The sequence below is a fragment of the Wyeomyia smithii genome, chromosome 2, assembly GCF_029784165.1.
Source record: "Wyeomyia smithii strain HCP4-BCI-WySm-NY-G18 chromosome 2, ASM2978416v1, whole genome shotgun sequence".
Lineage (NCBI taxonomy): Eukaryota > Metazoa > Arthropoda > Insecta > Diptera > Culicidae > Wyeomyia > Wyeomyia smithii.
The window spans coordinates 17821072-17845012 of record NC_073695.1 but is presented as its reverse complement, the minus strand read 5'-3'; the positions used below and the strand labels follow the sequence as shown (position 1 = coordinate 17845012).

General features: G+C 39.1%; 4 protein-coding genes across 5 annotated transcripts in view; 3 read left to right on the top strand and 1 right to left on the bottom strand.

Moving 5' to 3' along the window:
• Positions 1-1574: 1574 nt before the first annotated feature.
• The window catches only part of LOC129726087 (transcription factor grauzone-like), a 40910-nt gene continuing 18543 nt past the window's right edge, over positions 1575-23941 (top strand). The window contains exon 1 of the mRNA XM_055682704.1: positions 1575-1698. The gene's annotated coding sequence lies outside the window, so the exon portion shown is untranslated. The remainder of the gene's footprint in view (positions 1699-23941) is intronic.
• Positions 3167-5376, bottom strand: LOC129726092 (adenylate kinase). 2 transcript variants are annotated; one of them, XM_055682710.1, is made up of 3 exons: positions 5200-5376; positions 4998-5123; positions 3167-4221 (listed from the first exon to the last, which is right to left on the bottom strand). In XM_055682710.1, the coding sequence occupies exons 2-3, from the start codon at positions 5100-5102 to the stop codon at positions 3601-3603; spliced, it is 726 nt and encodes a 241-aa protein (XP_055538685.1). In that variant the 5' UTR covers positions 5103-5123; positions 5200-5376; the 3' UTR covers positions 3167-3600. The 2 variants fall into 2 exon arrangements, with proteins under 2 accessions (XP_055538685.1, XP_055538684.1); XM_055682709.1 differs by having other exon boundaries at positions 5196-5374.
• Positions 8471-10502, top strand: LOC129726091 (transcription factor grauzone-like). The gene is made up of 2 exons (XM_055682708.1): positions 8471-8649; positions 8719-10502. Exons 1-2 carry the CDS (start codon positions 8548-8550, stop codon positions 10441-10443), a joined length of 1827 nt encoding a protein of 608 aa, XP_055538683.1. The 5' UTR covers positions 8471-8547; the 3' UTR covers positions 10444-10502.
• LOC129726089 (PR domain zinc finger protein 15-like) lies at positions 12773-15053 on the top strand. The gene is made up of 2 exons (XM_055682707.1): positions 12773-12944; positions 13014-15053. The coding sequence occupies exons 1-2, from the start codon at positions 12843-12845 to the stop codon at positions 14775-14777; spliced, it is 1866 nt and encodes a 621-aa protein (XP_055538682.1). The 5' UTR covers positions 12773-12842; the 3' UTR covers positions 14778-15053.

Below are 23941 nucleotides of genomic sequence, written 5' to 3'. Positions count from 1 at the left end.
CCTCCCAATTTCCCGCTAAATTCGTGGAGGTCGGAGGCTGATACCCGTTCATCTACTGCTGGCACTCCCAGGTCAGTTCCAGTTCCGCTCCTGTTTGTTGCATAGCTATTCAAGTGTTCATCGAAGCGCTACTTCCACCTGTCGACCACCTCGCTATCTTCTAGCTCCTAATGGTCACTATCCTCCTGCTGGCGCTTTTTACGCCTCAGGATCGTGGTTATGTCGTTCCTTGTCCGTATGCACTTGACCAGGTTCTCTCTCGTCTATACCCTCAGGTAATAAGGGCGGGCTTTTCTCTGTCGCCGCTGCCTCTATCCTACCAGTCGTTTCTCCCACTCGGCGCTTCTGTTCCTAGAGTCGTCGTCGCTGGTTCCCTGATGGTTGTGCGGAACATGATCCAGCCATCCTCGAGAGAAGCTGCGTCGAACTCCTCTATCGTGGATAGTGTCGCTTCAAGCTGTTGCGCGTAGACTTCGGCAGCTTGCGGATTCCGTAGCTGCTTGATGTTGAGCCGCGGGGCTCGGCTTTGTCGTGACTGATAGACATTCGACAGGTTTATGCGCATACAAACTGCCACTAAGTAGTGGTCCGAGTCAATGTTCGCAGCTAGATAGATGCGTATGTTGGTAATGCCCGAGAAAAATCGTCCTTCGCACATGGTTAATTTGGTTTGTTGTTAATTGGTCAGGTGATTTCCAAGTGGCTTTGTGGATGTCCTTGCCGGAGAAGAATGTACCTCGGACTACCAATCCTCAAATAAATAAAGAATAAAGAACTTGACCTTCTGTTTGTTATACACAGACTCCGCAGCCAACTGTTTAGTGTACAGAACAAATGCGGGGCTAGCGCTACGATCCTTCTGACACTCACAGTCTCTCCCGAGCGGAGCCTCGAACCTACGACGATTGGCTTGTTAGCCCAGCATCGTACCTCGAGACCATCTAGGAGATGCTTGCGCCCACACATCCTCCGTAAATTTCCAGCAGAGTTCCTGCAGTGGTACGATGCCCAAGTGACGGGGTTTCAGCTGATCCAGTAGGATCCTGTCGCCACCCGGTATGTTTAGCGATCCACAGTTCCATGTTCTGCGGTTCCAATCGGTGTCCTTTATTCGCCGTTTAGTTATATTCGTAGTAAGTGTTTTTTGTAATGTCACCTCATAAGGGTGGCGATGGCAAGTCTCGTGACGGGGCTGCCGTCTTGGGTGAAGCTGATGAGACACCGCTTTTTTTACTTCAGCCACTCCTCCTCTGGAGTACAGACGCTGTTTGGCCTATGGCCTCCTGGAGAACAGGCGCAACGGGTTTTAACGCTTATGGCGGCGTCGACTCGCTTTTTAGGAGTCGTTGAGGATATTGTGTAAAGTGTGTTTGAAATACCACTTACAATATCGATATCTACTTCAATTTAAGGTTGACAAATTTATTCGAATCGTAATACCAACAGAACATATTTCTACCAGCTCACTTGAGCAGATCGAAGCAAACAGTGCTTGCCGTCAAACTTGGCAATTTTCTCAACTTCCATTGTTGAGATGTTTACAACTATTTTCTGAAAAGGTTCGCAAAATCGAAACTAAAAACAGTGATTAGAAAAGAAAACCGGCCAGTGTCCGGAAAAAACTTACCTTAAGATTAGCAAAAACAATTCGGTTATTTCGTGGATAGTATACATACCGGGTCGTCTTCTTTTTTGTCGGTAAGTGAATATTGGACAAATCAAACGAAAAGTACCTACTTGAATATATGAAGTAATATTTAATTATTCGGTATTATACAATACATTTCATTTTGCGTGAACATTTGTTGGCTGAAGCAAAATGCAAATTTTTTTTAGCTTTCAGCTATTCTGTTTAGTCTGCTTTTAGCTTCTTAATGTTCTGAGACTTTGGCGTTCATTTCGCTTGAGAAAATGATTCCTTCCAAAAAGGCTTCACAGTAAAAAAAACATTCACATAAATTTACAGAAACTATATCGAATAATGAACAATTCCGTGGCATCAGTTGGTACAATGGTAAAAACTGAACGACTTTAAAAATATTTTTTAGATTCTAGTATGGCTGATATTTTTTTTTATAAATTTAAAAATATTCAGAAAATTCTCAGTGGAACTCTAAAGCTACCACTGGCAACATAAGTATGGAAAGGGGGGGCAAGATGGGTCACCTAAGCCTAATTTTCAATATCACGTAACTGAAGATAGTTTCGATCTACCTTTCAGATGATTATTTTGAAGTTATGTATATTTTATTAAATTATGCTAGAAAATAACAGAAATCAATTGTTGGTTCGCTTTAACAGTATTTTTAGAAAAGGTTGTTTTTTTTTGCGCTGTAAAATAGGCGGGCAAGATGGGTCATTTGGAGGGGCAAGATGGGTCACACTCTCAAACAGCACAAAATTATGATTATCTCAATGAACTTTTTACGGACAGCAAGAAAAATGCCTTTTCTTCATAGATAACAAAAATATGAGGTCATCTCAACCATGTTATACTGCCAACGGAGTTAAATTTTCCTCGACGATTGCTTTCTGCAGCATTTTGTAGAACATCTCTACTGTCGGCTTATTGAAACAATGAAAGTTTTTTCCAGAGTGACAACACCGTTTACGTCGAATCTAGCCTTAAAACTGAACATCAACTTTGAAAAATCAGCTGTCGATGCAAACTACACTGCCTCGTCTTTGGTGACCCATGCTGCCCCAATCATTAATTTAGTTCACGATTGTGATATTCATGATTATTTTACATTTATTTATGCAAAACAGCATATTATTTAGTATATCATATGCGAAACTGCTGCTGCAATAAAGGTTTACTTCAAGTTATATAGCGTACGACGAGAGAACACGTTTTTTCAAAAGTGTGAATCGCGTAAGAAACTTAGCGAAAAAAATATTTTATTTATTAAAAACAAGCAATATGCAAACATGAACTATGAACACGTGATACATAGTCGAAAACACGTTACGCGTCATGCAAAATTAGTGTCATCACCAAAAAAGTTATTTCAAACCCAAAAACGGCACTGATCCATCTTGCCCCACCTTACCCTACAAATTATTGGTAGTAGAAATCAATGGAATCATAACCTATTCTCAATATACAAATTATTCATTTGATTTTCTTTAGTATTCTTTCTGGTTTTACTCGATAAAGTAACAATTTAGTTTTTATTTTCCGCAATAGAATCGGATATTTATTTAATATCTAGACGTTTCACTTTTCACCTATACATTTTTTACGATATTACATACGTGTCGTTCACATAGTTCGTCACATATCGACTTTTTTTCTTCGATTTTCTAATATGAACTTAATGTTGTCGTGCCGTGGTCACCTCGTTTGATTAAGGTGGCGGACGATAACCGCAAACACAATAGATGGAATACTTGTGTCGACCGAGGGTCGAAGTAGGTCTTTGACAGAATAGGAATAATAGTTTGCTATTTTAAAACTGGCAACCAGCCACTGGCCGGTTCGATAAGGTAGCTTGACGGTTGTTCCGGATATTTTAACGTTCAATGATCCAGGTCATATCGTAGGTGGCGGGGAAAAATGTGCATTTTTGCTTATCGTTAAATGCAAACGATGTATCTTCACAGGCCTAACCTTGCCTTTCGTGACTGTGTAAAGATACTATCAATATTGGCAAACACCTCGGAAGCGCTTTTCGAAGCGTCTACCTTGAAATGCAGTCCCCGTAGAGCATAGTAGTTGGCAAGTGGTTGCGTCTGTTTGTGATAAGCTTCCAGGCGTTTCACTAATGCAGTCGCGTTGTCGTCACTTCGACGCATCAGCGGTTCTCCGGTCACATCATCGGTCATCGGTACTTTGGGAGGATGGAACTCCTCATGGTAGGATCGACCACTGGCTTGATGAATCAGCCGACCGGTAATCCGACGAACCAACAGACTGTCATCAATGCCAAACTCTACCACGGCATCAAGACTGGTTTTTCGCTTCTCCAGCAGTTCATCGAGTTTTTCAGCCTGCACGACAGTTCGTGGAAATCCATCCAGCATAAAACCGTTGCGACATTCGGGCTTGTCCAAATTAGAGTCAATCATATCGACAACTAAGTCGTCCGATACCAGCTTGCCCTCATCCATGATTTTCTTCAGTTTGGCACCGAGCTTAGAACCGGCGGCAACTTCCGACCGCAGCATATCTCCGGTTGAAAGGTGACACACACAAAATTTCTCCTTCAGTAGCGGCGCCTGAAAGATTACACCAAAGCGTAGGTAAGATCAGTAGAATCTAGTTTTTCGAAACAAAATTACAATATAAATAGAAAAAATCTCTGGGAGTTAAAAAAGTAATATTGGCTGTGCTCGCAAGAGTCCGTAGAGAGGAGGCTCGACATGCTACCGTACTTTCGCTTTCACTTCAACTTAGAAATGTACAATTTTAATACGTGAGCGTCAGCGATAAGCGCAAAGCAACAGCTATAACAAGTGGTTAACGGTTTGAGGTTAAAATTGGACATATTCTTTGCATATGATTTTCGCCTGCATAAGTTGAACGGTTGGCATCTATACCGAACAATATATAATTTCACCCAAATTTGCCCTCAGAAGCATCGGTGTTGCTTTATTACACAACTTGAAAAATTGAAAATATCTGGACAAATAGATAAGATTACCTATAACATGCATTGTGCCTCACATGATATTTTTTCGTTTACATCGCGGTTGACGAAACGATACTGTCCTTAAAAATTGAACTAATCAGGGTTCATTCAAAAAGATTACCAACAGCTTACAGTCATATATTTTAATCCGCCGAATAATTCACAGATACAGAACAAGTCACGTATTAGCACACACATGTTACATAACAATAATACATAACAAAACAACGCCACTATCATTATTGCAGATTAAAAAGTTCACGTCACTCCGTCATGTTCAATCAAAATTTCCGATCAAAGGTTAAAGAGGAGTGTTCGCAACATCGAATCAAATGCAGTGAGGTATCGGATGCAGATTCTTACCTGTGTGCCCTTTCCTGAGCCGGGTGGTCCTAGCAGAATGGCATTAATTCCAACCGGTTCTTCCTGGGCGGGTTTCGGTAACGGAACCGCTGCATTTGGGGCCATCTTTTAAGTTTTGAGCACGCACTATCGCAGAAAGTCAAAAAGAGGAAAACAATCGAAATCAAATGCTAGTTGTACCTAATGTTATTGACTTACCTACAGAATTACCGCAGTACGATGTGATCAAACCAGGCTAATGGTTTTGCTGGAGAATATCTTCACAAGATAACCGGAGAACTAACCTGCTCTCGTTCTCTTCCAACGCGGACTGCAAAGTTACCCTGCGGTCTGCTGTTCAACTCAACTGAACTGAAAGGAAGCTGAGCGAGGGAGGACCAGAGGAAAGTGTTGAGCAAAACCAGCTGTCACTGTCAGTATAACAGTGTGGCCAGGAAAGAAATAAGAGAAATACTAGCACTCAGACAGGCTTCTAAATTGTCACGGTTGAACCGGTTGAACCACTTTTTATTGCGAAAATAGGCGATGGGCAATTAAAATGACTGTTCGACTGATAGCTGGCGCTGCAGTAAAAATGATGATGATTTGCAGCATTTCAACCTATCAAGATTCTATTTGCAGTGAGTTATCGCGAGTTTACGTAGCGGGAAACTTTAAAAATTTAGATTTTATTTACTAAACGGAGGATTTAAACTAAGAAAATGCAATTCCAACACGCTATGTAGCTACCAACTCTCGTAAAAACATAACCTCGAATTAGAAACTAAAGCAGATCTCATATATTTGCAATTTCATATGTATTATTTTGACAGTAAGAAGTCTACTAGATGCTGCTGAAAGTTTCTAACCAGCTGTATGTTTTTATGTCAAGAACATCCATTTTACGCAAATATCGCATGAAAGACAGTCTCCTGTATATACCAGCCTTGGCTTAAAATTGAATCTAGCATTATTTTTCTAATTCTAAAGTTCAAACCCAGAAGTCGTACGGTGGTTTTGAATTTGCGTTGAAATGCCAATTAAGCTTGTGACAATTTTATATCTTTATTTTATCGGAGCTGATTAGCTACTGTTTTTTTTTTGCAGCCGACATTGAGACATTTTGTTGTTGTTTTCATAAATAAGACTCAAAGTAATCTAAACATTCAGCAGTTTTCAATTTGAAAAATTAAAATAAGCTTTCATCTTTATTCTGGCCAATTTTGCTGACTGGGATTTATCATTGAAAAACGTAAAACCATTCATACAAAAAACAGCTTCTACTGAAAACATAAGAGAAATTTACTGAGGAAATCATAACTCTCTACTGCAATACTCGCTTCTTTTAGACAGTTCCAAAATTACCAAAAAGTCAGTTGTTCATGAACATAGTAAAATTCTACCGGTTTCGGTGTTGTAATCTGATGTCGAATTCGTTTTCGCGGCGGTACTAAACCGTCCTGGGCTACACTTTTTAGCTTGAATACAAACACTAAAACGACACTACACTCAGCTGTCTTTTTTTGTACGGCATTTGACAGCATTTGTTTTTGTTGTTGGTGTTTTCATGCTACACCCTGTCACTTTCACGTGTAGTCCGAGACAGAAGAAGTGTAGCCCGGGAAGTGAAAAAACAGTTACAGGCACTTGCGTTGTCCGCCTCGGGTGTCACTCTCTAGGGTGTGACACCCATGAGGAAAATTTTCATACGTGTCACCTTCAAAACGGGTAATATCCGTGAGATAAACTATCAATTAGGTGAAGGTCGCGGTGAAACCCTCGAAAATTATATGAATTTGATTTTAAAAGTATAATCTGAACAAATTTTCAAAAATAGGTATAATTGAAAACGAACGTGCGAACTTTCATAATTTTTGATAACAAAATGATTTCAGTGCAACCTGGTGGGGGTGACACCCAAATTTCCCAACCCGGGTGTCACCCGTTCACGCTGCGCCACTAGGTTACAGGGAAAAAAGTGTAGTCAGGGAGCTGCGTAGGTAACTGCAAGGTTACAGAGTCCGTTTTGTCAAGCGAATGGTCGTGGGTTTGAATCTTAGTAGAATCAGGCCATGCGATGTCGAAACTGGACTTTTAAGTATGGGTTCATTTTCAGGCTCCTTCCCCCGTTTCTCTTCCATTACGCTGAAATCTACGATACCTTTGCGTGACTTCCTCTTAACAAAAACATAAGTCCCTCTTATTAATAAAACTGGCTAGAAGGACGCACGGCGAAACTTCTCCAGGGTATTATACACTGATAAACAATAATAATATGTATGCCATTTCTCAATAGCGGTATTGCGATTTCTGGTCGCAGTGAGGAAGTCCATACAGGAAAAAAAAGTGTAGTCCGAATGTGGCTCTAACGCAGAAACAAATTTGACATAAGTGTGTGTCCTGCATCTCATAACCATAAACCACGTCTGCGGGTCGCTTCAGCGCCAGCTATACGTGTCAAAAAATAACCAATCAATAAGTGAAAGCTGGCAACATTGACGCATGTCAAATGTGTAAAATCGTGAAACCCATGATGAGTAGAACATGGTGTAACGGTTTGATCAAAAACTAGGCGCGGGGTGAGGAAGCGTTTTTTTCCGAGGGAATGCCTTTTCCTATCCCTCGCTGTACATTTGACAGAGTATAACATCGAAGATACGAAAACGTCAAACCTGATACGAAAACGCCAAACCTGATACGAAAACGTCAAACCTGATACAAACACGTCAATGTCGGTCAGATTGTTTTCATTATTTTGCTGTTTCGGTTGGGGCTTAGCCCTTGCGCTTCTCAAGTAGACACAGTGGATCTGGTTATCATCCAAAAAAGTGATATAATCTAAGTAAAAAACTCTTTATAATTTATATATGAGCTCGAAAATAAAAGAACGACGAGATTTTTGAATCTATACACACAAGAAAGAAAACAGAAAAAAGCAAAACATCAACGTGCACACGCTCGTAAATAATAACTCTAAAATGAGTAACATTTGACGCAGTATCGTAAAAAGTCGAACAACTCTAAAACTGAGTAACTCCACAAATACTCAAAACTGAGTAACACTAGGCGTCTTCAAAATGAGTCATTATATCTCAAAATTTGAGTACGACATAACTCATTTTTTTGGGTACAGTTCAGTTACATTACTGGCTAGAAATCCGCCACGGCCAATAAACGACACCACATGTTCAGCAATAATTACCTTGTAATAAAAGTAAACAGTTAGAATGCCTTCTGAGGCGCACACAATTAAAAAACATATGTTACAAACTGAAGCACATCATAATCACCTTTCAAAATGGACGTCGTCATATGCGACGTTACTCAGAAAGAAGTTATACGAAGGGAAACCAAAAAGTGAGTCAAAGTTACTCAAATTCAAAAAGGACTTCTACTCATTTTTTGACGTTTACGAACATCGTTCTAAACTGAGTCAGAGTTGCTCAGTTCATGAGTTATTATTTACGAGCGTGCATGTCTTTATACATCATGGTGAAACCTACAAAGTCAATATACTGATTCGATGGTTCCGAAAATGAAAACATAGTCTACATCGTTGAAAATTCCAAAAATGAACAGTTGTCGTTTGTGTTTAAAAAATTTCCTTCCGTCGCAGAAGCATTTGGATATTCACACACTGAAGGATAAACTGCAATTAGTGTTTTCATTTGAGGTAAAACAATTTTGCATTATTTTATTTTACGTTCGAAAAAACAAATTTCCGAATGGTGATTTTTTGCAGATCAATACTGATGAACAATTTTCTGAATTTGTTTGCCCAGCATGCGTCGCGACGGTTTCCCTGTTTTACAAATATGCCTACGAAGTGCAACAGAACCAGCTGAGGCTGTGTTATGCAGTTCAGGGTGAATTCATGAAAGTGACAGCATCTCCAGCCGTTCTAAAACACGAGCAAAATTTCAGCCTGGTGTCGGATATAAAAGTGGAGCCCACAGTGCTTCAGAAACCAATCCTCGAAGGGCAAACATTTTCATCGTCTGCGGACCAGCGAATGGAACTTGCCTTTGGCTCGATATTAACAGATTTCAGCCGTGATTTGGAAGGATATGAGCCTTTACCAAACATGCAATTGGCTTTAAAAGGCGATCCTTATGAAAAGCAGAAATTGTATGATATCCAGGATTTTTTGGTGCAAGCTTATTTTACTATGAACTGCGAGTTATGCAGCACCCAACTGGTCAACCAGAATGACCGGCGACTCCATTTTAGTCAGAATCATCCGAACGAGAAATATTTCGTATCCTGCTGCAATCGACGTTTTCTAACCAGGATTAGTATAATGCGTCATATGAATCGACACTTGAAACGTGTGATTGACAGGAATACAACCGTGAAGCAAGTCAACAGTAGCACGCAAGAACCGGCGAAAGCAATGGAAACTGTGTACGATTGGCCTTATTTGGAAAACAAGAGGGAAATTCATTCTACCTGCAATTTACTGATAAAAGAATACCGCGACGAGTTGATAGCTGGAGGTTTCAATCCCCCAATTGAACTGCCAGAAGAAGTAATCGAGCACGAGCAACAGCTAATACACCAGATGCAAGACTTTCTGATTGCAAAGCATGCCTGCTTGAACTGTGAATTGTGTGAAATTCATATTCAAACCTATCTGGAACGGCAAGAACATTTTCGTACTAATCATCCCGAACACATTTTTTGTGTTAAGTGCTGTGGCAGTAAATTTTATAAACGCCATGAAATTGTTCTACACTTAATACGTCACAAAAGAAGATTACCCGTCGAATCAGCTCGCCGACTTCGTCATGTCCCAGCAGTTACGCATGGAAGTGAAGATGCGCTTATAGAAGGTTACTTTAAAATGGACTGTGAACTTTGCGATTACACGGGTAATTCTTATTTAGGATTGAGGACTCACTTTTCGCTTGTACATCAGGATGAAGCGTTTTTCATAACATGTTGTAATAGGCGTTTCCGATCAAGAAGTTACATTTTAGAGCACATCGCGAGCCACAAAACACCAAACGGAGTCAGATGTGAAGAATGTCAACAAACTTTTGCAAGCGAACGATCTCTCAAAGGGCATATGATTCGAAAACACGTCAGCGAAGAGGAAAAGCTGTTTCGGTGTGATCACTGCTCGGAGGCGTTTGCAACCAAGCACTTGCTAGTGATACACTGCTATAAGCATGAACAGGCAACATGTGACATATGCGGGCTGGAAATGAAACGCAGCACAATACGAGTGCACAAGGTCAACGTCCATAAGATGGGAGAGGAAATTGTTTGTCATGTGTGCGCTAGGGTGTACTATTCTAAACACATGTTTAACAAACACTTCCGTACTTCCCATCTAAAAATCCGTAAGAAGTATAATAATAAACCTAGGAAGTCCCGTGCCAAGAAGAAAGTACCCGTCGTGGATGAGCGCCAAGAAACGGCAACCGCGGTCTACACAATCAATGCTGACGATTTAGTTTTTTAGTTTTTTTGGTCGGAATATATTGGGTTGGAGAAAAAGAAATGTTGTATTTCTGATCGAAACTTGACGCTTTATTTAACATACTTAGAATTACCCGATTTAAGTCAAATATGCGCCGTTTTGTTCGCAAACTTGTTGCCATTTAGAAAGCTTCTTCATTATTCCCCCTTTATAAAACCGCCCTCCTTATTTGCAAAAAACTCAGACAATCAGTTTTCGCAAGCCTCTTTCGAGGCCAACTTAGTATCGCCAAGAGCGTTTTGCATGAACCGGAAGAGATGGTAATCACTCGGCGCCAGGTCCAGACTATACGGTGGGTGCGAAAGGACATCCCATCCGAGCTCCCGTAGCTTCTGGTGGGTCATCAAAGATATTTGAGACCGAGCGTTGTCCTGGTGGAAAACAACACCACTCCTATTGACCAGTTCTGGCCGCTTATGGTCAATCGCCTGCTTCAGACGGTTGAGCTGCTCACAATAGAGAACCGAATTGAGGGTCTGGCCATAGTTGAGCAGCTCAAAGTGGATGATTCCCTCCCAATCCCACCATATACACAGCCAAACCTTCCTGGCTGTCAGTCCGGGTTTGGCGATGGATTGGGCCGGTTCACCGCACTTTGAGCACGATTTTTTTTCGCTCGAGGTTGTCATACGTTAGCGGTTCTCAACCTGGGGTACGCGTACCCCTGGGGGTGCTCGAGAGCCTGAAGCGGGTACGCGAAAGAAAAATCAGTAACGGCGGACTAAGGAATTTTTCTTCATAATACTTTATTTGTTGTTCAATCTTGCCCTTACAACATGACTGTGCAATCAAACAAATCATAGTTCAATTTGAAACCTGAACTGGACTACCACAACATGATCTACCACTTCTCTCTCTCATTCTGCGAGAACGTTCAAAGCCTGGGGGTACAATCGATATGAAAAATATCGCCAAGGGGTACGCGGGGGGGGGGGGCAAACCAACCAAAAAGTGGGTACCAGAAGCTAAGGGGCAACACCTGGCTTCTTACTCTTCTTCCTCATCCACCTCGATGATCCCTGTTGTATTTTTCGTAAGTGATGCCATTCACTCGAAAAATACTTGAATGTTTTTAATGCTTTTTATCACCATTATGCACAATTGTTCCTGCAGGCGATAGTTTTTCCGTCTGAGGGTTACCAGAGAATCTGCATCTTTAATATACTTAAAATCGAACGTGTCATCCACCAATGATTATGATTCATTCATTGGCCTATCTGAATTGTACTTTCCGCACAAGCAATATGCCTCAACAGGCATGTTTCAAACTTAATCCAGAACGGATTCAAAAGTAGAAATAAGATCACACTACACTATTTACTCCCGACATTGAGCAGCGGTATGCTGTTCTTATGCTTCACGCATAACCGTAATAACTCCTTGCGCACTTTTGGATCTTTTGGTAATTGATATTAGTGATGATCCAAGTCGGGTCTCTTACTACGCCCATATTTGTACTTATTTTTTAAAGTTCACTTGAAATTATTTTAGATTATAACAGGTGACATCATTAAAAAACATAAATCAAAACAACGAACAATGTTGTTCAGCAACACTGCCAGCAAGCCTGAAAATAAATTTTAGCGCACTCGGGATTTCCAATTTCAACCAATCAGCGGGTGGTCCCCAAAGTGGATGCAAATCTATACCCAGTTGTCTCCCCTTACCAGAAGCGCTGGTACCAGAATCAAGAGAATCAATGAGTGGTAGATGGAAAATGTACACGCTCGTAAATAATAACTCATGAACTGAGCAACTCTGACTCAGTTTAGAACGATGTTCGTAGACGTCAAAAAATGAGTAGAATTCCTTTTTGAATTTGAGTAACTTTGACTCACTTTTTGGGTTCCCTTCGTATAACTTCTTCCTGAGTAACGTCGCATATGACGACTTCCATTCTGAAAGGTGATTATGATGTGCTTCAGTTTGTAACATATGTTTTTTAATTGTGTGCGCCTCAGAAGGCATTCTAACTGTTTACTTTTATTACAAAGTAATTATTGCTGAACATGTGGTGTCGTTTATTGGCCGTGGCGGATTTCTAGCCAGTAATAAAACTGAACTGTACCCAAAAAATGAGTAATGTCGTACTCAAATTTTGAGTAATAATGACTCATTTTAAAGACGCCTAGTGTTATTCAGTTTTGAGTATTTGTGGAGTTACTCAATTTAAGAGTTGTTCCACTTTTTACGAAACTGCGTTAAATGTTACTCATTTTAGAGTTATTATTTACGAGCGTGTATGGTGTTTGACAGCCACACGGGCCCCTTAGTGCATACAGATTTTTCAAAATAAAATCTGGCAGCTCTGCTACGAAGTCAACACGGATTCGATGGTTCCGAAAATGAAAACATAGTCGACGTCGTTGAAAATTCTAAAAATGAACAGTTGTCGTTTGTGTTTAAAAAATTTCCTTCCGTCGCAGAAGCACTTGGATATTCACACACTGAAGGACAAACTGCAATTAGTGTTTTCATTTGAGGTAAAATAATTTTGCATTATTTTATTTTACGTTCGAAAAAACAAGTTTCCGAATGGTGATTTTTTGCAGATCAATACTGATGAACAATTTTCTGAGTTTGTTTGCCCAGCCTGTGTCGCGACGGTTTCCCTGTTCTACAAATATGCCTACGAAGTACAACAGAATCAGCTTAAGCTTCGTAATGCAGTTCAGGGTGAGTTTATGGAGCTGAGAACATCTCCAGCCGTTCTAAAACACGAGCAAAACTTCACCCTGGTGTCGGATATAAAAGTAGAGCCCACAAATAAAACACCAGTGCTTCAGAAACCGATTCTCGAAGCGGAAACATTATCATCGTCTGCGGAACAGCGAATGGAACTTGCCTTTGGCTCAATATTAACAGATTTCAGCCGTGATTTGGAAGGATATGAGCCTTTACCAAACATGCAACTGGCATTCAAAGGTGATCCTTATGAAAAGCAGAAGTTGTACGATATCCAGGACTATTTGATGCAAACTTATTTTAGTCTGAACTGCGAAATATGCAGCACCCAACTGGTCAACCAGAGAGACCGTCGACTCCATTTTAGTCAGAATCATCCGAACGAAAAACATTTCGTATCCTGCTGCAATCAACGTTTTCTAACCAGGATTAGTATAATGCGTCATATGAATCGGCACTTGAAACGTGTAATTGAAAGCAATGCAACCGTGAAGCATGTCAAAAGTTGCACGCAAGGCTCGGCGGAAGCAATGGAAACTGTGTACGATTGGCCTTATTTGGAAAACAAGAGGGAAATTCATTCTACGTACAGTTTATTGATAAAAGAATACCGCGACGAGTTGATTGCTGGAGGTTTCAATATCCCATTTAAACTGCCAGAAAAAGTATTCGAGCGCGAACAACAGCTAATACACCAGATGCAAGACTTTCTGATTGCAAAGCATGCCTGCTTGAACTGTGAATTGTGTGGAATTCATATTCAAACCTATCTGGAACGGCAAGAACATTTTCGTACTAATCATCCCGAACAAGTGTTTTTCGTTAAGTGCTGTGGCAGTAAATTTTGTAAACGCTATGATATTTGTCTACACTTAATACGTCACAAAAAAGGATTACCCGTCAAATCAGCTCGCGGACTTCGTCATGTCCCAGCAGGTACGCATGGAAGTGAAAATGTACTTATAGAAGCTTACTATAAAATGGACTGTGAACTTTGCGATTACACTGGTAATTCTTATTTGGGATTGAGGACTCACTTTTCGCTCGTACATAAGGATGAAGCGTTCTTCATAACATGTTGTAATAGGCGTTTTCGAACAAGAAGTTACATTTTAGAGCACATCGCGAGCCACAAAACACCCAACGCAGTGAAATGTGAACAATGTCAACAAACTTTCGCAAACGATCGATCTCTTAAAGGTCATATGATTCTAAAACACGTCAGCGAGGAGAAAAAGCTGTTTCGGTGTGATCACTGCTCGGAGGCGTTTGCAACCAAGCACCTGCTAGTGATACACTGCTATAAGCATGAACAGGCAACATGTGACATATGCGGGCTGGAAATGAAACGCAGCACAATACGAGTGCACAAGGTCAACGTCCATAAGATGGGAGAGGAAATTGTTTGTCATGTGTGCGCTAGGGTGTACTATTCTAAATACATGTTCAACAAACACTTCCGTACTTCCCATCTGAAAATCCGTAAGAAGTATAATAATAAACGTAGGAAATCACGTGCCAAGAAGAAGTTACCCGTCGTGGATGAGTGTCAAGAAACGGCAACCGCGGTCTACACAATCAATGCTGACGATTTAGCTTCTTTGGTAGTTCTGCAAAGAAATCCACAATGATTAGCACCAGGTTACATGAAAAAATTGTTTCCTCTACGATAGAAAGGAGGGAAATAAATTATGTCAAGACATAACAAAAAATTTTAAACTAAAATAAATCCATAAAATGCTGTAAAACGCATATTTTGCCTTATCACGCTATCAGTACCAGGTACCAATAGACAAACACACAGACAAACAGACGTTCCACTCGATGACGATTTCATCGACCAGAAAAATAACGATAATTTTGGAATTTTGTTAAGTGGCAATAATGCCGCTAGTGTCGTTATAAGCAAGCGTGTCTTTTCATTATCAAAGACAAAAACCATCAGTAATGCCGCTTGTGTTGATTTAAGCACACCCATTAGTAAGGCTGTGCGAGATTTCGAATGATTTCGTATAATTTCGCAAAACTCGAAATTTCCCGAAATTTCGCGAAATTTCGGTTTCGCGAAATTGCCGAAAAATTTCGTTGAATTTCGCTAAATTCCGCCTAAAATTTCGCGAAATTAAAGTTCCAATTTCGACGATTACGAAATTTCGCGAAATTTCGGACCAAATTTCCGATGCACATTATTACATTATTTTGGTTTGTGCTCATTGCGACTATAAATTAAACTGAATATATCTCAACAGATATCTGGTATACTAAGTCAGTTATAGAAGAATGAACTCTCAGCCGGTAATTTTTGTTTTTAAAGACAAAACCGTAACATCATGCGGGAGGTATTTTTTGTTCACGCAGAGCATAAAATTCATGTCATCACTGAAGTCAAATTCGAGGAATATGAAGCCGTCCAAATGCGCTACAAGGTATCTAGTAATTTGTTTGTAGGAATAAATTTTACGCATCTTTTACGTACATCAAATGTGGTTATATTTGCAGCCCACAAGGTTAAAGAGGTCACTTTTTGTCTTTCGTTTAGGAGGGCATAGCAATTTCTGTCAAAACTAAAGCTCTGAAGCTCTATCTTACAGGCCAAATGTTCTATGCTACTCGACTTGTAAAAATTTTCAAGCGTTTTTTCGGATTTCTCTGTGTTAGAGGACTCCTCTTCGCACACCGTAGTGTATTTAAATGTGTTTTATCATTAGTTCATTGCTATCACTAGGCTGACCAGATATCATGCCTTATAGTGTGCAGACAGAGTGATCGATGTGTTAAGCAGAAAAAGTTGTAATTGCCTGAATTTTTAGTATTGTTTCAAAACACTCTGACTTCAAAGTCAGCATAAGTTTCAAAATTGCCAGGTACCTTATCAAAAATATTTTAAACGTGTTATCAAAAGAGTATACTTGATCAATGAATGAATAAAAAGTAAATGGTTCGCTATCGTTGAACACATAATTGAGAAATGTTACTCTTGTTTAGGGGACACACAATTTTACAATGTCAAAAACAAGTTCAGATTATGGCATAGAAGTGATTCTGACTTTGCACTTGACGTATATACAAGGTAGAAGAAAAGAAAGGTTAGAAAGAACGAGAAATAAGAGAACGAGGATGATTTCGAATAACTTGATTGAGTAAAGAGAAAACTATTTGTTTTTGCATTACAACATTCCATTCTAACTGTTGATTGGTTGAAAGAAAAATAATTTTTGGTTTGTTTCAAAGGGGCCGTTCCCAAACACGTAGTCATATATAGGGAGACGGGGGGTGGCTTATCAAAAGACCACGAAAAATCCCCCCGCGTGCGGGTTAACGAATAGACCACGTTGTCTTTTTTCTGACTTATAATTTATTATTGCCATTAAGTCAAGTCGAAGCTTTCGCAATTTTTTAATTAATATATTTATATGACACTACTAATTAATAAGTGTCACGGAAAGTTTGAGAGTTGTCAGCAATCAACTGTAATCAAATTTTTGAAACATATTTCAAATTTATCCGAGCGAAGAAAATTTTTTTTTGTTTTAAACAGGCTTTGCCTTATATGGCATTTACTTCTTTAGAATAATAGTTCTATTTTGCAATGCGTCGGGATTTATGTTATTTTTCCTGAAAGTATATTTCAATACTCAACGACCGGTAAAAAATCAACGTTTTGGTCTTAAAAACAATATATAAGACCTGGATGTTCGTGAACTGAAGGAAGAAAGAAAGATGTTTATATTTTGTTCGACATTCAAAAACTTTGTAATTTATTTCAAGGGAAATACGGCTTTTTCAGTCTTAGGGGTGTATCAAAACGCTACTAGATTTTATGTCCGACGTTTCGGCCTTTGAACTTGGCCTTCCTAAGGGGATCTACAAGTTTATTAAAAACATTTTATAAAAATAGTACATTTTTTTTCTTCAAAAACTCTGACATTGTTTTTTTCAAAAAACTTACATATAGTTGTACCGTTTTTCGTACAAAGCTTTACGATAGGTTGTCATAGCTGTCTATAGGATCTCTTTCAAAGTACCTATATTGAAACGTTAGAGTTAGTTTGAGCTTTACTGCCGCTCATGGCAAGTCTGTCCCAATTGCATTTTTATCTATTTTGAGTTTATTTATGGAATCAATTCCTTTTTATATCTACTTTCGATAAAACAAATATTTTTGAATACTTTGTTCTGAGGAACTATGAAAAAAATAGCAAGTTGGTTTGTCCCATAGCAAAAGTGATCGCTAGTCGGTCCCATTGAAAAAATCTTCGCAATTTAACCCCACAGCCAATAATGATTATGAAAAATGTGATATTTACCAAAACTAATGGTCTTCAGGTTTAGAATTGGATGTACCAAGTGATATTCGATAGGAGGTTTGATTAAATTTTACGCGTTCTACATCGTGTGGCTCTAGCTGATAGTACAATGTTTTCTTCAAGACAAAGTTTCCACCAGTAGCTTCTTTCAGCTGTTGTTTGTTGACAGTGAACGCTTTAGGTGTGTCACTGTATTGTTAGTTGAAGCATTCTTGAGTAAATACTACTCTTCGTATTTTATCCGTATTTTATGTAACGACGTGCTTAAGAATTGTTCAATTATTGTCGTGAATTTCGTTTTGAAGAATTTGTCAGTCATATTAAATACTTCGGTACGCTACTTAGCTGTTTTTTAACGGAGCAAACATTTTCCTAAGCTATAGGTATTCTTTCATATTTGTTTCCACTGCTACGTGAAAGCTGTCCGCCGTCACGAACGTGTGTCCGCTCTCAGGAAAATTTAGAACAAGTTCCTACACCTAAACTGACTTTGAATTTATCAGTATGTAAAAACAAAATCTAATTTTATTTTGAGCGGCGCAGTTGGTAGGTATATTGTGTTATGCTTCTCACAAAAAACTTGTTTAATAAAGCACGAAAGAAGGTCATTTATGAATTGACCAGCGATAGATTCATTCCAAACGCACGGTATAGCACCGCCATCGATTTGCAGTAGTTTGTTTTTCATCACCGGTCGTAGCTGGCTATGGGACTGACTTGCTATCATTCTGGCTACGTACCGTAAAAGTAATCGCATGTGAGTCCCAGCTTATGATTTTCAACAAATTTTAATCAAATTTCGGTGTTCATGCAAGTTTTATGATGCAAAAGTGTTAGATTGTCATTGCAGTACTAAATTCTGTTGATGGTATGGATTGAAAAAGCATTTGAGTGCAAAATTTCACCTAAAGCGCTACGATTTTCAATTGCTGTTTTCTCGTCAGCACCAAAACGCAAATGGGACGGACTTGCTATGAGCGGCAGTTTAGAGATTACCTACAAACTTTTACCACATCACGAAGCACGATGCGTTGGTGGATTCAATTTCTTTTTCTCGGGCTTTTTATCGCATCACTCCCCTACGTCCCAGGTTTAAGTAATGCTATCGTCAGGTGCCTAAAAGATGATTACCCGTTGATCACTATGGGGCCGTGTCGACTGGTGTGCCCCAAGGTAGTAACTTGGGGCCAATTCTTTTTCTGCTGTTTATTAATGACCTGGCCAAGTTAGAGCTGCATGGAAAGTTACGTCTCTTTGCTGACGACACGTCAGTCTTCTATCAAGAAACAGAATGCACTGCTATCCAGCTTCATACTAATTTGATGTCAATGAATCTATCGAAAACCAAGTATATGCTCATTCACTCGTTCCGCAGAGAACTCCCGGCTCGCGAGCCAATTGAAATCGCCAATCGTGTCATCGAAGAAGTATTTGAATACCCATTTCTCGGCCTAACGCTAGACAATAGAATGAACTGGAAGGCCCATCTTGAGTCTCTCAAGCGAAAGCTAACATCACTCTGTGGTATATTAAGGAAGGTTTCATCATTTTTGCCTTTGGCGACTATGAAAACACTATACTTCTCACTAATCCATTCTCGGCTCCAGTACCTAGTTGCAACGTGGGGACTGGCTTGCAAATCTTCTTTGAGAGAGCTACAGGTGATACAAAACAGAAGCTTGAAAGCCGTGTTCCGGAAACCTCATCTGTATCCCACTCATCTACTATACGAAGATCCCAGGGACTCAACCCTACCAATCCGTGTACCCCAGGAGTATCAAATGTTGATCCACTTGCGAAATAACATCACTTCAACCGTCCTTGTCACAAGAAGAATGCACGAAAACCGCTCAAGCAGACAAACTGGTCACCTGTATTTGCCACGATTCAACACGGAATACGGTCGCAAAAAATGTCGTACATTGGTAGCAAACTGTTTAACGACCTCCCCCCATCATGTAAAAATGCCCCCACGACATATATCTTCAAGCGTCGTTTGCGAGCTATCATGAAAACGAAAATACCACAGTATCTAGCCTAATTCTGGATTACACCCGAATACCACAAAACACTACTCACCAATGCCTCTGCCGTACGCCGTAACCAGAGCAACGCCATCAACGCGCGAACCACCAGCACCACCCCACAATTGTCGACAAGTATCATCACCAGCTTCAACTTATAGTTAACAACATCGTATCACACTTCCTTAAAAGAGCAGATGCTCACTGGAAGTGCAAACTTGTTCTAGCGATTCAAGTGTAAAAAATATATCGGAAATAAATTAAATTAAAATGATTTCTAGATGAGTCTACAATTTACCATAACTATAAGCGAAAAATTTATCGTAGATGATCAATCTGCTTAAACAAATTTTATTTATTTTGATACTCAACAACAAATTAAAAATCATTTTGAATATACTCAACAGAAAAGCGTATTTTAAATTACTTTCAGGTAAGGAAATTATTATATTTGTTAAAGACAATGAAATATTATCAATAATTAAACAACCATTATCTGTTTGTTATTTTGGTTTTGAGAAAATGATATTACTGAAAATTCTATTTACAATTTGCGCAATATCTAATAACCAGTTTTCTTGCACCTTCATTTTTTTCATAAATTTTTCATACTTTATTGTACATATATTTGCAGAATAAGATCACAAAACAAAAGACCACGAAAGACCACGGAGGAGAAGGGGGGTATGAAAGGGATCAAAATATGACCACGTAGTTTAGGAATGGTCCCGAATGCATTTTATTATTTTGGGTGTCGCAGAAACTAACAGGGCATATTTTTTTAGGACAAAATTATTTTCTACAACCTTACCAGAGACACTAGTTATGCCAGTCAAACAAACCGATTTAGCTGAAAAAATAATTTTAATCTCCAATTGGACACTCTGTGGGTAATTAAAATATTTTTATAATCGAAACAGTTGGTTTGATTGGCATAGTGCCTTTGGCAAAGTTATAGATAATAATATTGTCCTTCCAAAAATAAACATGTTGTAAATTTTTTTTAAATTTGATTTTTCTTTGATTTCTTCATCGCTTCGGTATTTTTTTTTTTGTAATTTTTACACAAAAAAAGATTTTTGAAAAACAAGCTTTTTTATGTTAATTTTAATGTTTCTTTTACATTAAAAAAATTAATTTTTCAGAGTTTTTTTTATCGGAAAGATAAAATTACTGTCTAAAACTTTTCCAGAGACGTCACACTGATCAAAAAACTTTTGGCTCTGAAAATATTTATAATCACAATAACCCTCCCAAAATAGCATTTTAACTAGCTTCTCAGCCTATAGAAACGTTTATGCAAAGTTTAGGCCAAATCTAAAATGACAAAAAATATTGAAACTGAGACATTTTTTGTGGAACTGCTCAGTTAAAAAGTAATTTTAAGTTATATTAAAAAATGTGCAAAAATATTGAAAACTTCAAAGTTTACAGAATAGTTAACTTAAATTTTATTTTCCTCGATTTGATAAAAATGTCACTTAGTCTAGTCTGACTAAACGGTGTTAAAAAAAATTCAATAACACTGGTCGACAAAAGCGAAAAAAAAGTTGCCCTCCAAAGGTTTTACAGCTTTTTAACCATTCCTGTGAATTTTGCTGCTTTTAGAGAATGCAGAAATGCATCAGAAGGCCGCCGAGGAATTGCTTATCGGATTCGTCGCTTTTACGTTTGCATAGGGAACAACTCTTTGGAAAAGTTATCTTTGCTAGGGACACCAAAACTCACAGGAATGGTTTAAAACCTACCTACCATCTCTCATTTTTTCCAGTTCGAGCTCTAGGACAAAACTTGGATTTTGAATGATGAAAGTGCTATGAAAGAAGGATTACTACTTTAAACATAGTTGCATTCAAACCAAAAGAATCAGTTCAGAAGTTCATTAAATTATTATTTACAAAGACATTTCGAGTTTGACCTTTATATCATTTGTATCTATCGCGCTACTATTACCTGCAATATAATCTGTATAAATGAATGCATCAAGATTTTAGTTTTTAACATTTTTGATTTTCTCGTCATTGTCGGTTTATCGATAACTGAATACCTACGTTACTCTTCGTCGACCAGGTAAGCACCTTGCGATCAGCTGTTGAAGGGTACTTCGTTAGCGTACGCTCCAACGTTACAAATCATTGTAATGCTATGTTTCAGAAACATTTATTTTATTTTTCGAAATTTCGCGAAATTTCGCGAAATTTAGAGACCAATTTCGTTTCGTCTCGAGAACTCGAAATCCACCTTGATTTCGTTTCGACTAATTTGGCGAAATCGAAATTAAGGGTTAATTTCGTTTCGTTTCGTTTCGACACCAGAAAAGCCAGTTTCGCACACCCCTACCCATTAGCAAAGACAAAATCCGTTTTACGAAAACAAGTGAGTAGGCAATAAGCTCACATGGTGACGCATGAGTGTAACGTTTCCAATAAGGATGAAAATTTTTCAGGATTTTTGTTCTAAGAGGCACGTCTGTTTGTCTGGATTTACCTTACCTTACCAAACAGTCCCAAGTGTGGTCTTTGTTGTACGTGAGAGTCGTCTGCGGTGGGCAGAACGGTTCTTTTGCAAGAGCAGCTCTGAACCGCTCACTCACCGTTCCGAACCGACTCATATGAATGGCTCATGGGTCACAATGTTTCACGAGCGTTGACAGTTCGTGTTGTCTCGGTAAACTTCAGGTTCGCGCGAACCCATCAGTTCTGGTGCGCTCAAAGAACCGTGGCTCTTTTTCGGGAGCCGTTCATTCTTTCGCTCTTTTCTAAGAACCGGTTCATATGAACGGCTCGTGAGCCGTTCGCCCATCCCTAGTCCCCATTCCTCTCCAGATCTCTTCTCAAAGCGCAATGTTGACTAACTTTTTCATTCGACTCGTATAACTGAGTGTGACGGTGGAAGTCCTGGGAAATATCAAACGTGCATCACAAAAACCGTGAAGGTGTTAAATTTTATGTTTTTTATATACTTTCACCAGGGAAACCACCAGTGAAAAAATCACTGTGATAAACCAATTTTGGAGCATTCTCAAATCATTGTTCCGCGATAAAACATGAAAAACATGTGAAAATAAATATATCCTTTGTTGTACTTGATTGCAACACCTTCCAATGTTGTACCTTTCTTGGTCGTTCGGCTCAGTTTTTGACATGTTCGTTTGGCTCACAACATTCTTTTCGCATATCTCTACCTCTGAGTATTGCTAGCTCTGCAGTCTGCGTAAGGGTCCGCAGGTCGTCTCGGCGGTTACCAGTGAGCCCAGATGCACGAACTCATTGACCACCTCGATTTCATCACCACCAACTTGAACTCGAGGGAATGTGCTGTGAGTTATAAACAACCCGGTGGAATCACTGACGTTTACGTACAACATAAGTGAAGCCAGCATTAGCTGGATCACTGGATCAATTTCACATGCAATTTGACAGCTGATTCATCGAAACACGGGAAAAAGCAGTGTTCATACGTGCATACAGTGTCGGTGTTCAGCTGCAGTGTGTTTATGTGTTGTTTTCGGGTGATGTATTTATTGCACATAACGTCGAGTGCTTTGCTTGATGAAACAAAAAATGAATGCGTTGCATCATGATAGAATGTACACAACGTTTATTCATGCCGATTTCGAACGGCGGTGTTTCTTGCAGGCGGCTGACATCGCGCGATGATTTAGGGATTAACATCTCAACGTATATGTAAATGAGATAGTATATCAACGCTACCTTTAAACATTAACAAAGTTAAGCTAAGCTTTCATTTACATGAATAAATTGATTCGAGCGCATAATTCTGTACAACATATATTATGCTTCGTTCGTCATGCTTACACTGCTGTGTGAACAAACCTTCAAAAACATAGATGAGACTAGCGCCACTGTCTTTCACGGCAGCTTCAGGAAACAAGGCCGATGCCACCGGGTTGGTTATAACATCGAATACAACATAGAAACGTCAAATCTGATGTTTTTGCTCTTTTCTGTTTCCTTGCTTGTGTTTGCAAGAGTTTTTTACTTAGATTAGATCACTTTTTTGAATAATAACCAGATCCACTGTATCTACTTAAAAAGCGCAAGGGCTAAGCCCCAACCGAAACAGCAAAATAATGAAAATAATCCGACCTACATTGACGTTTTTGTATCAGGTTTGACGTTTTCGTATCAGGTTTGACGTTTTCGTATCAAGTTTGACGTTTTTGTATCTTCGTTGTTATCAAGGGAATGGTATGGTAGCCTTCAAGCGTTACGAACATCTATTTCTGTACGTTTGTCCCAAAACTACTTTTTCTGCTGTCACAGTTTGCTTCACTTTGCTTTGGGACACAATTAATGTACTAAATTTCACTTACAACACGCTCATTATTTGTTACTCTAAAGTGAGTTAGATATGACCCATTTTTGAAAAAAATTAAGGTACCCTAATTTGAGTACTTTTACGGTTACTCACTTCTGAGTAAGGGCGTCATACGTCAAAAAC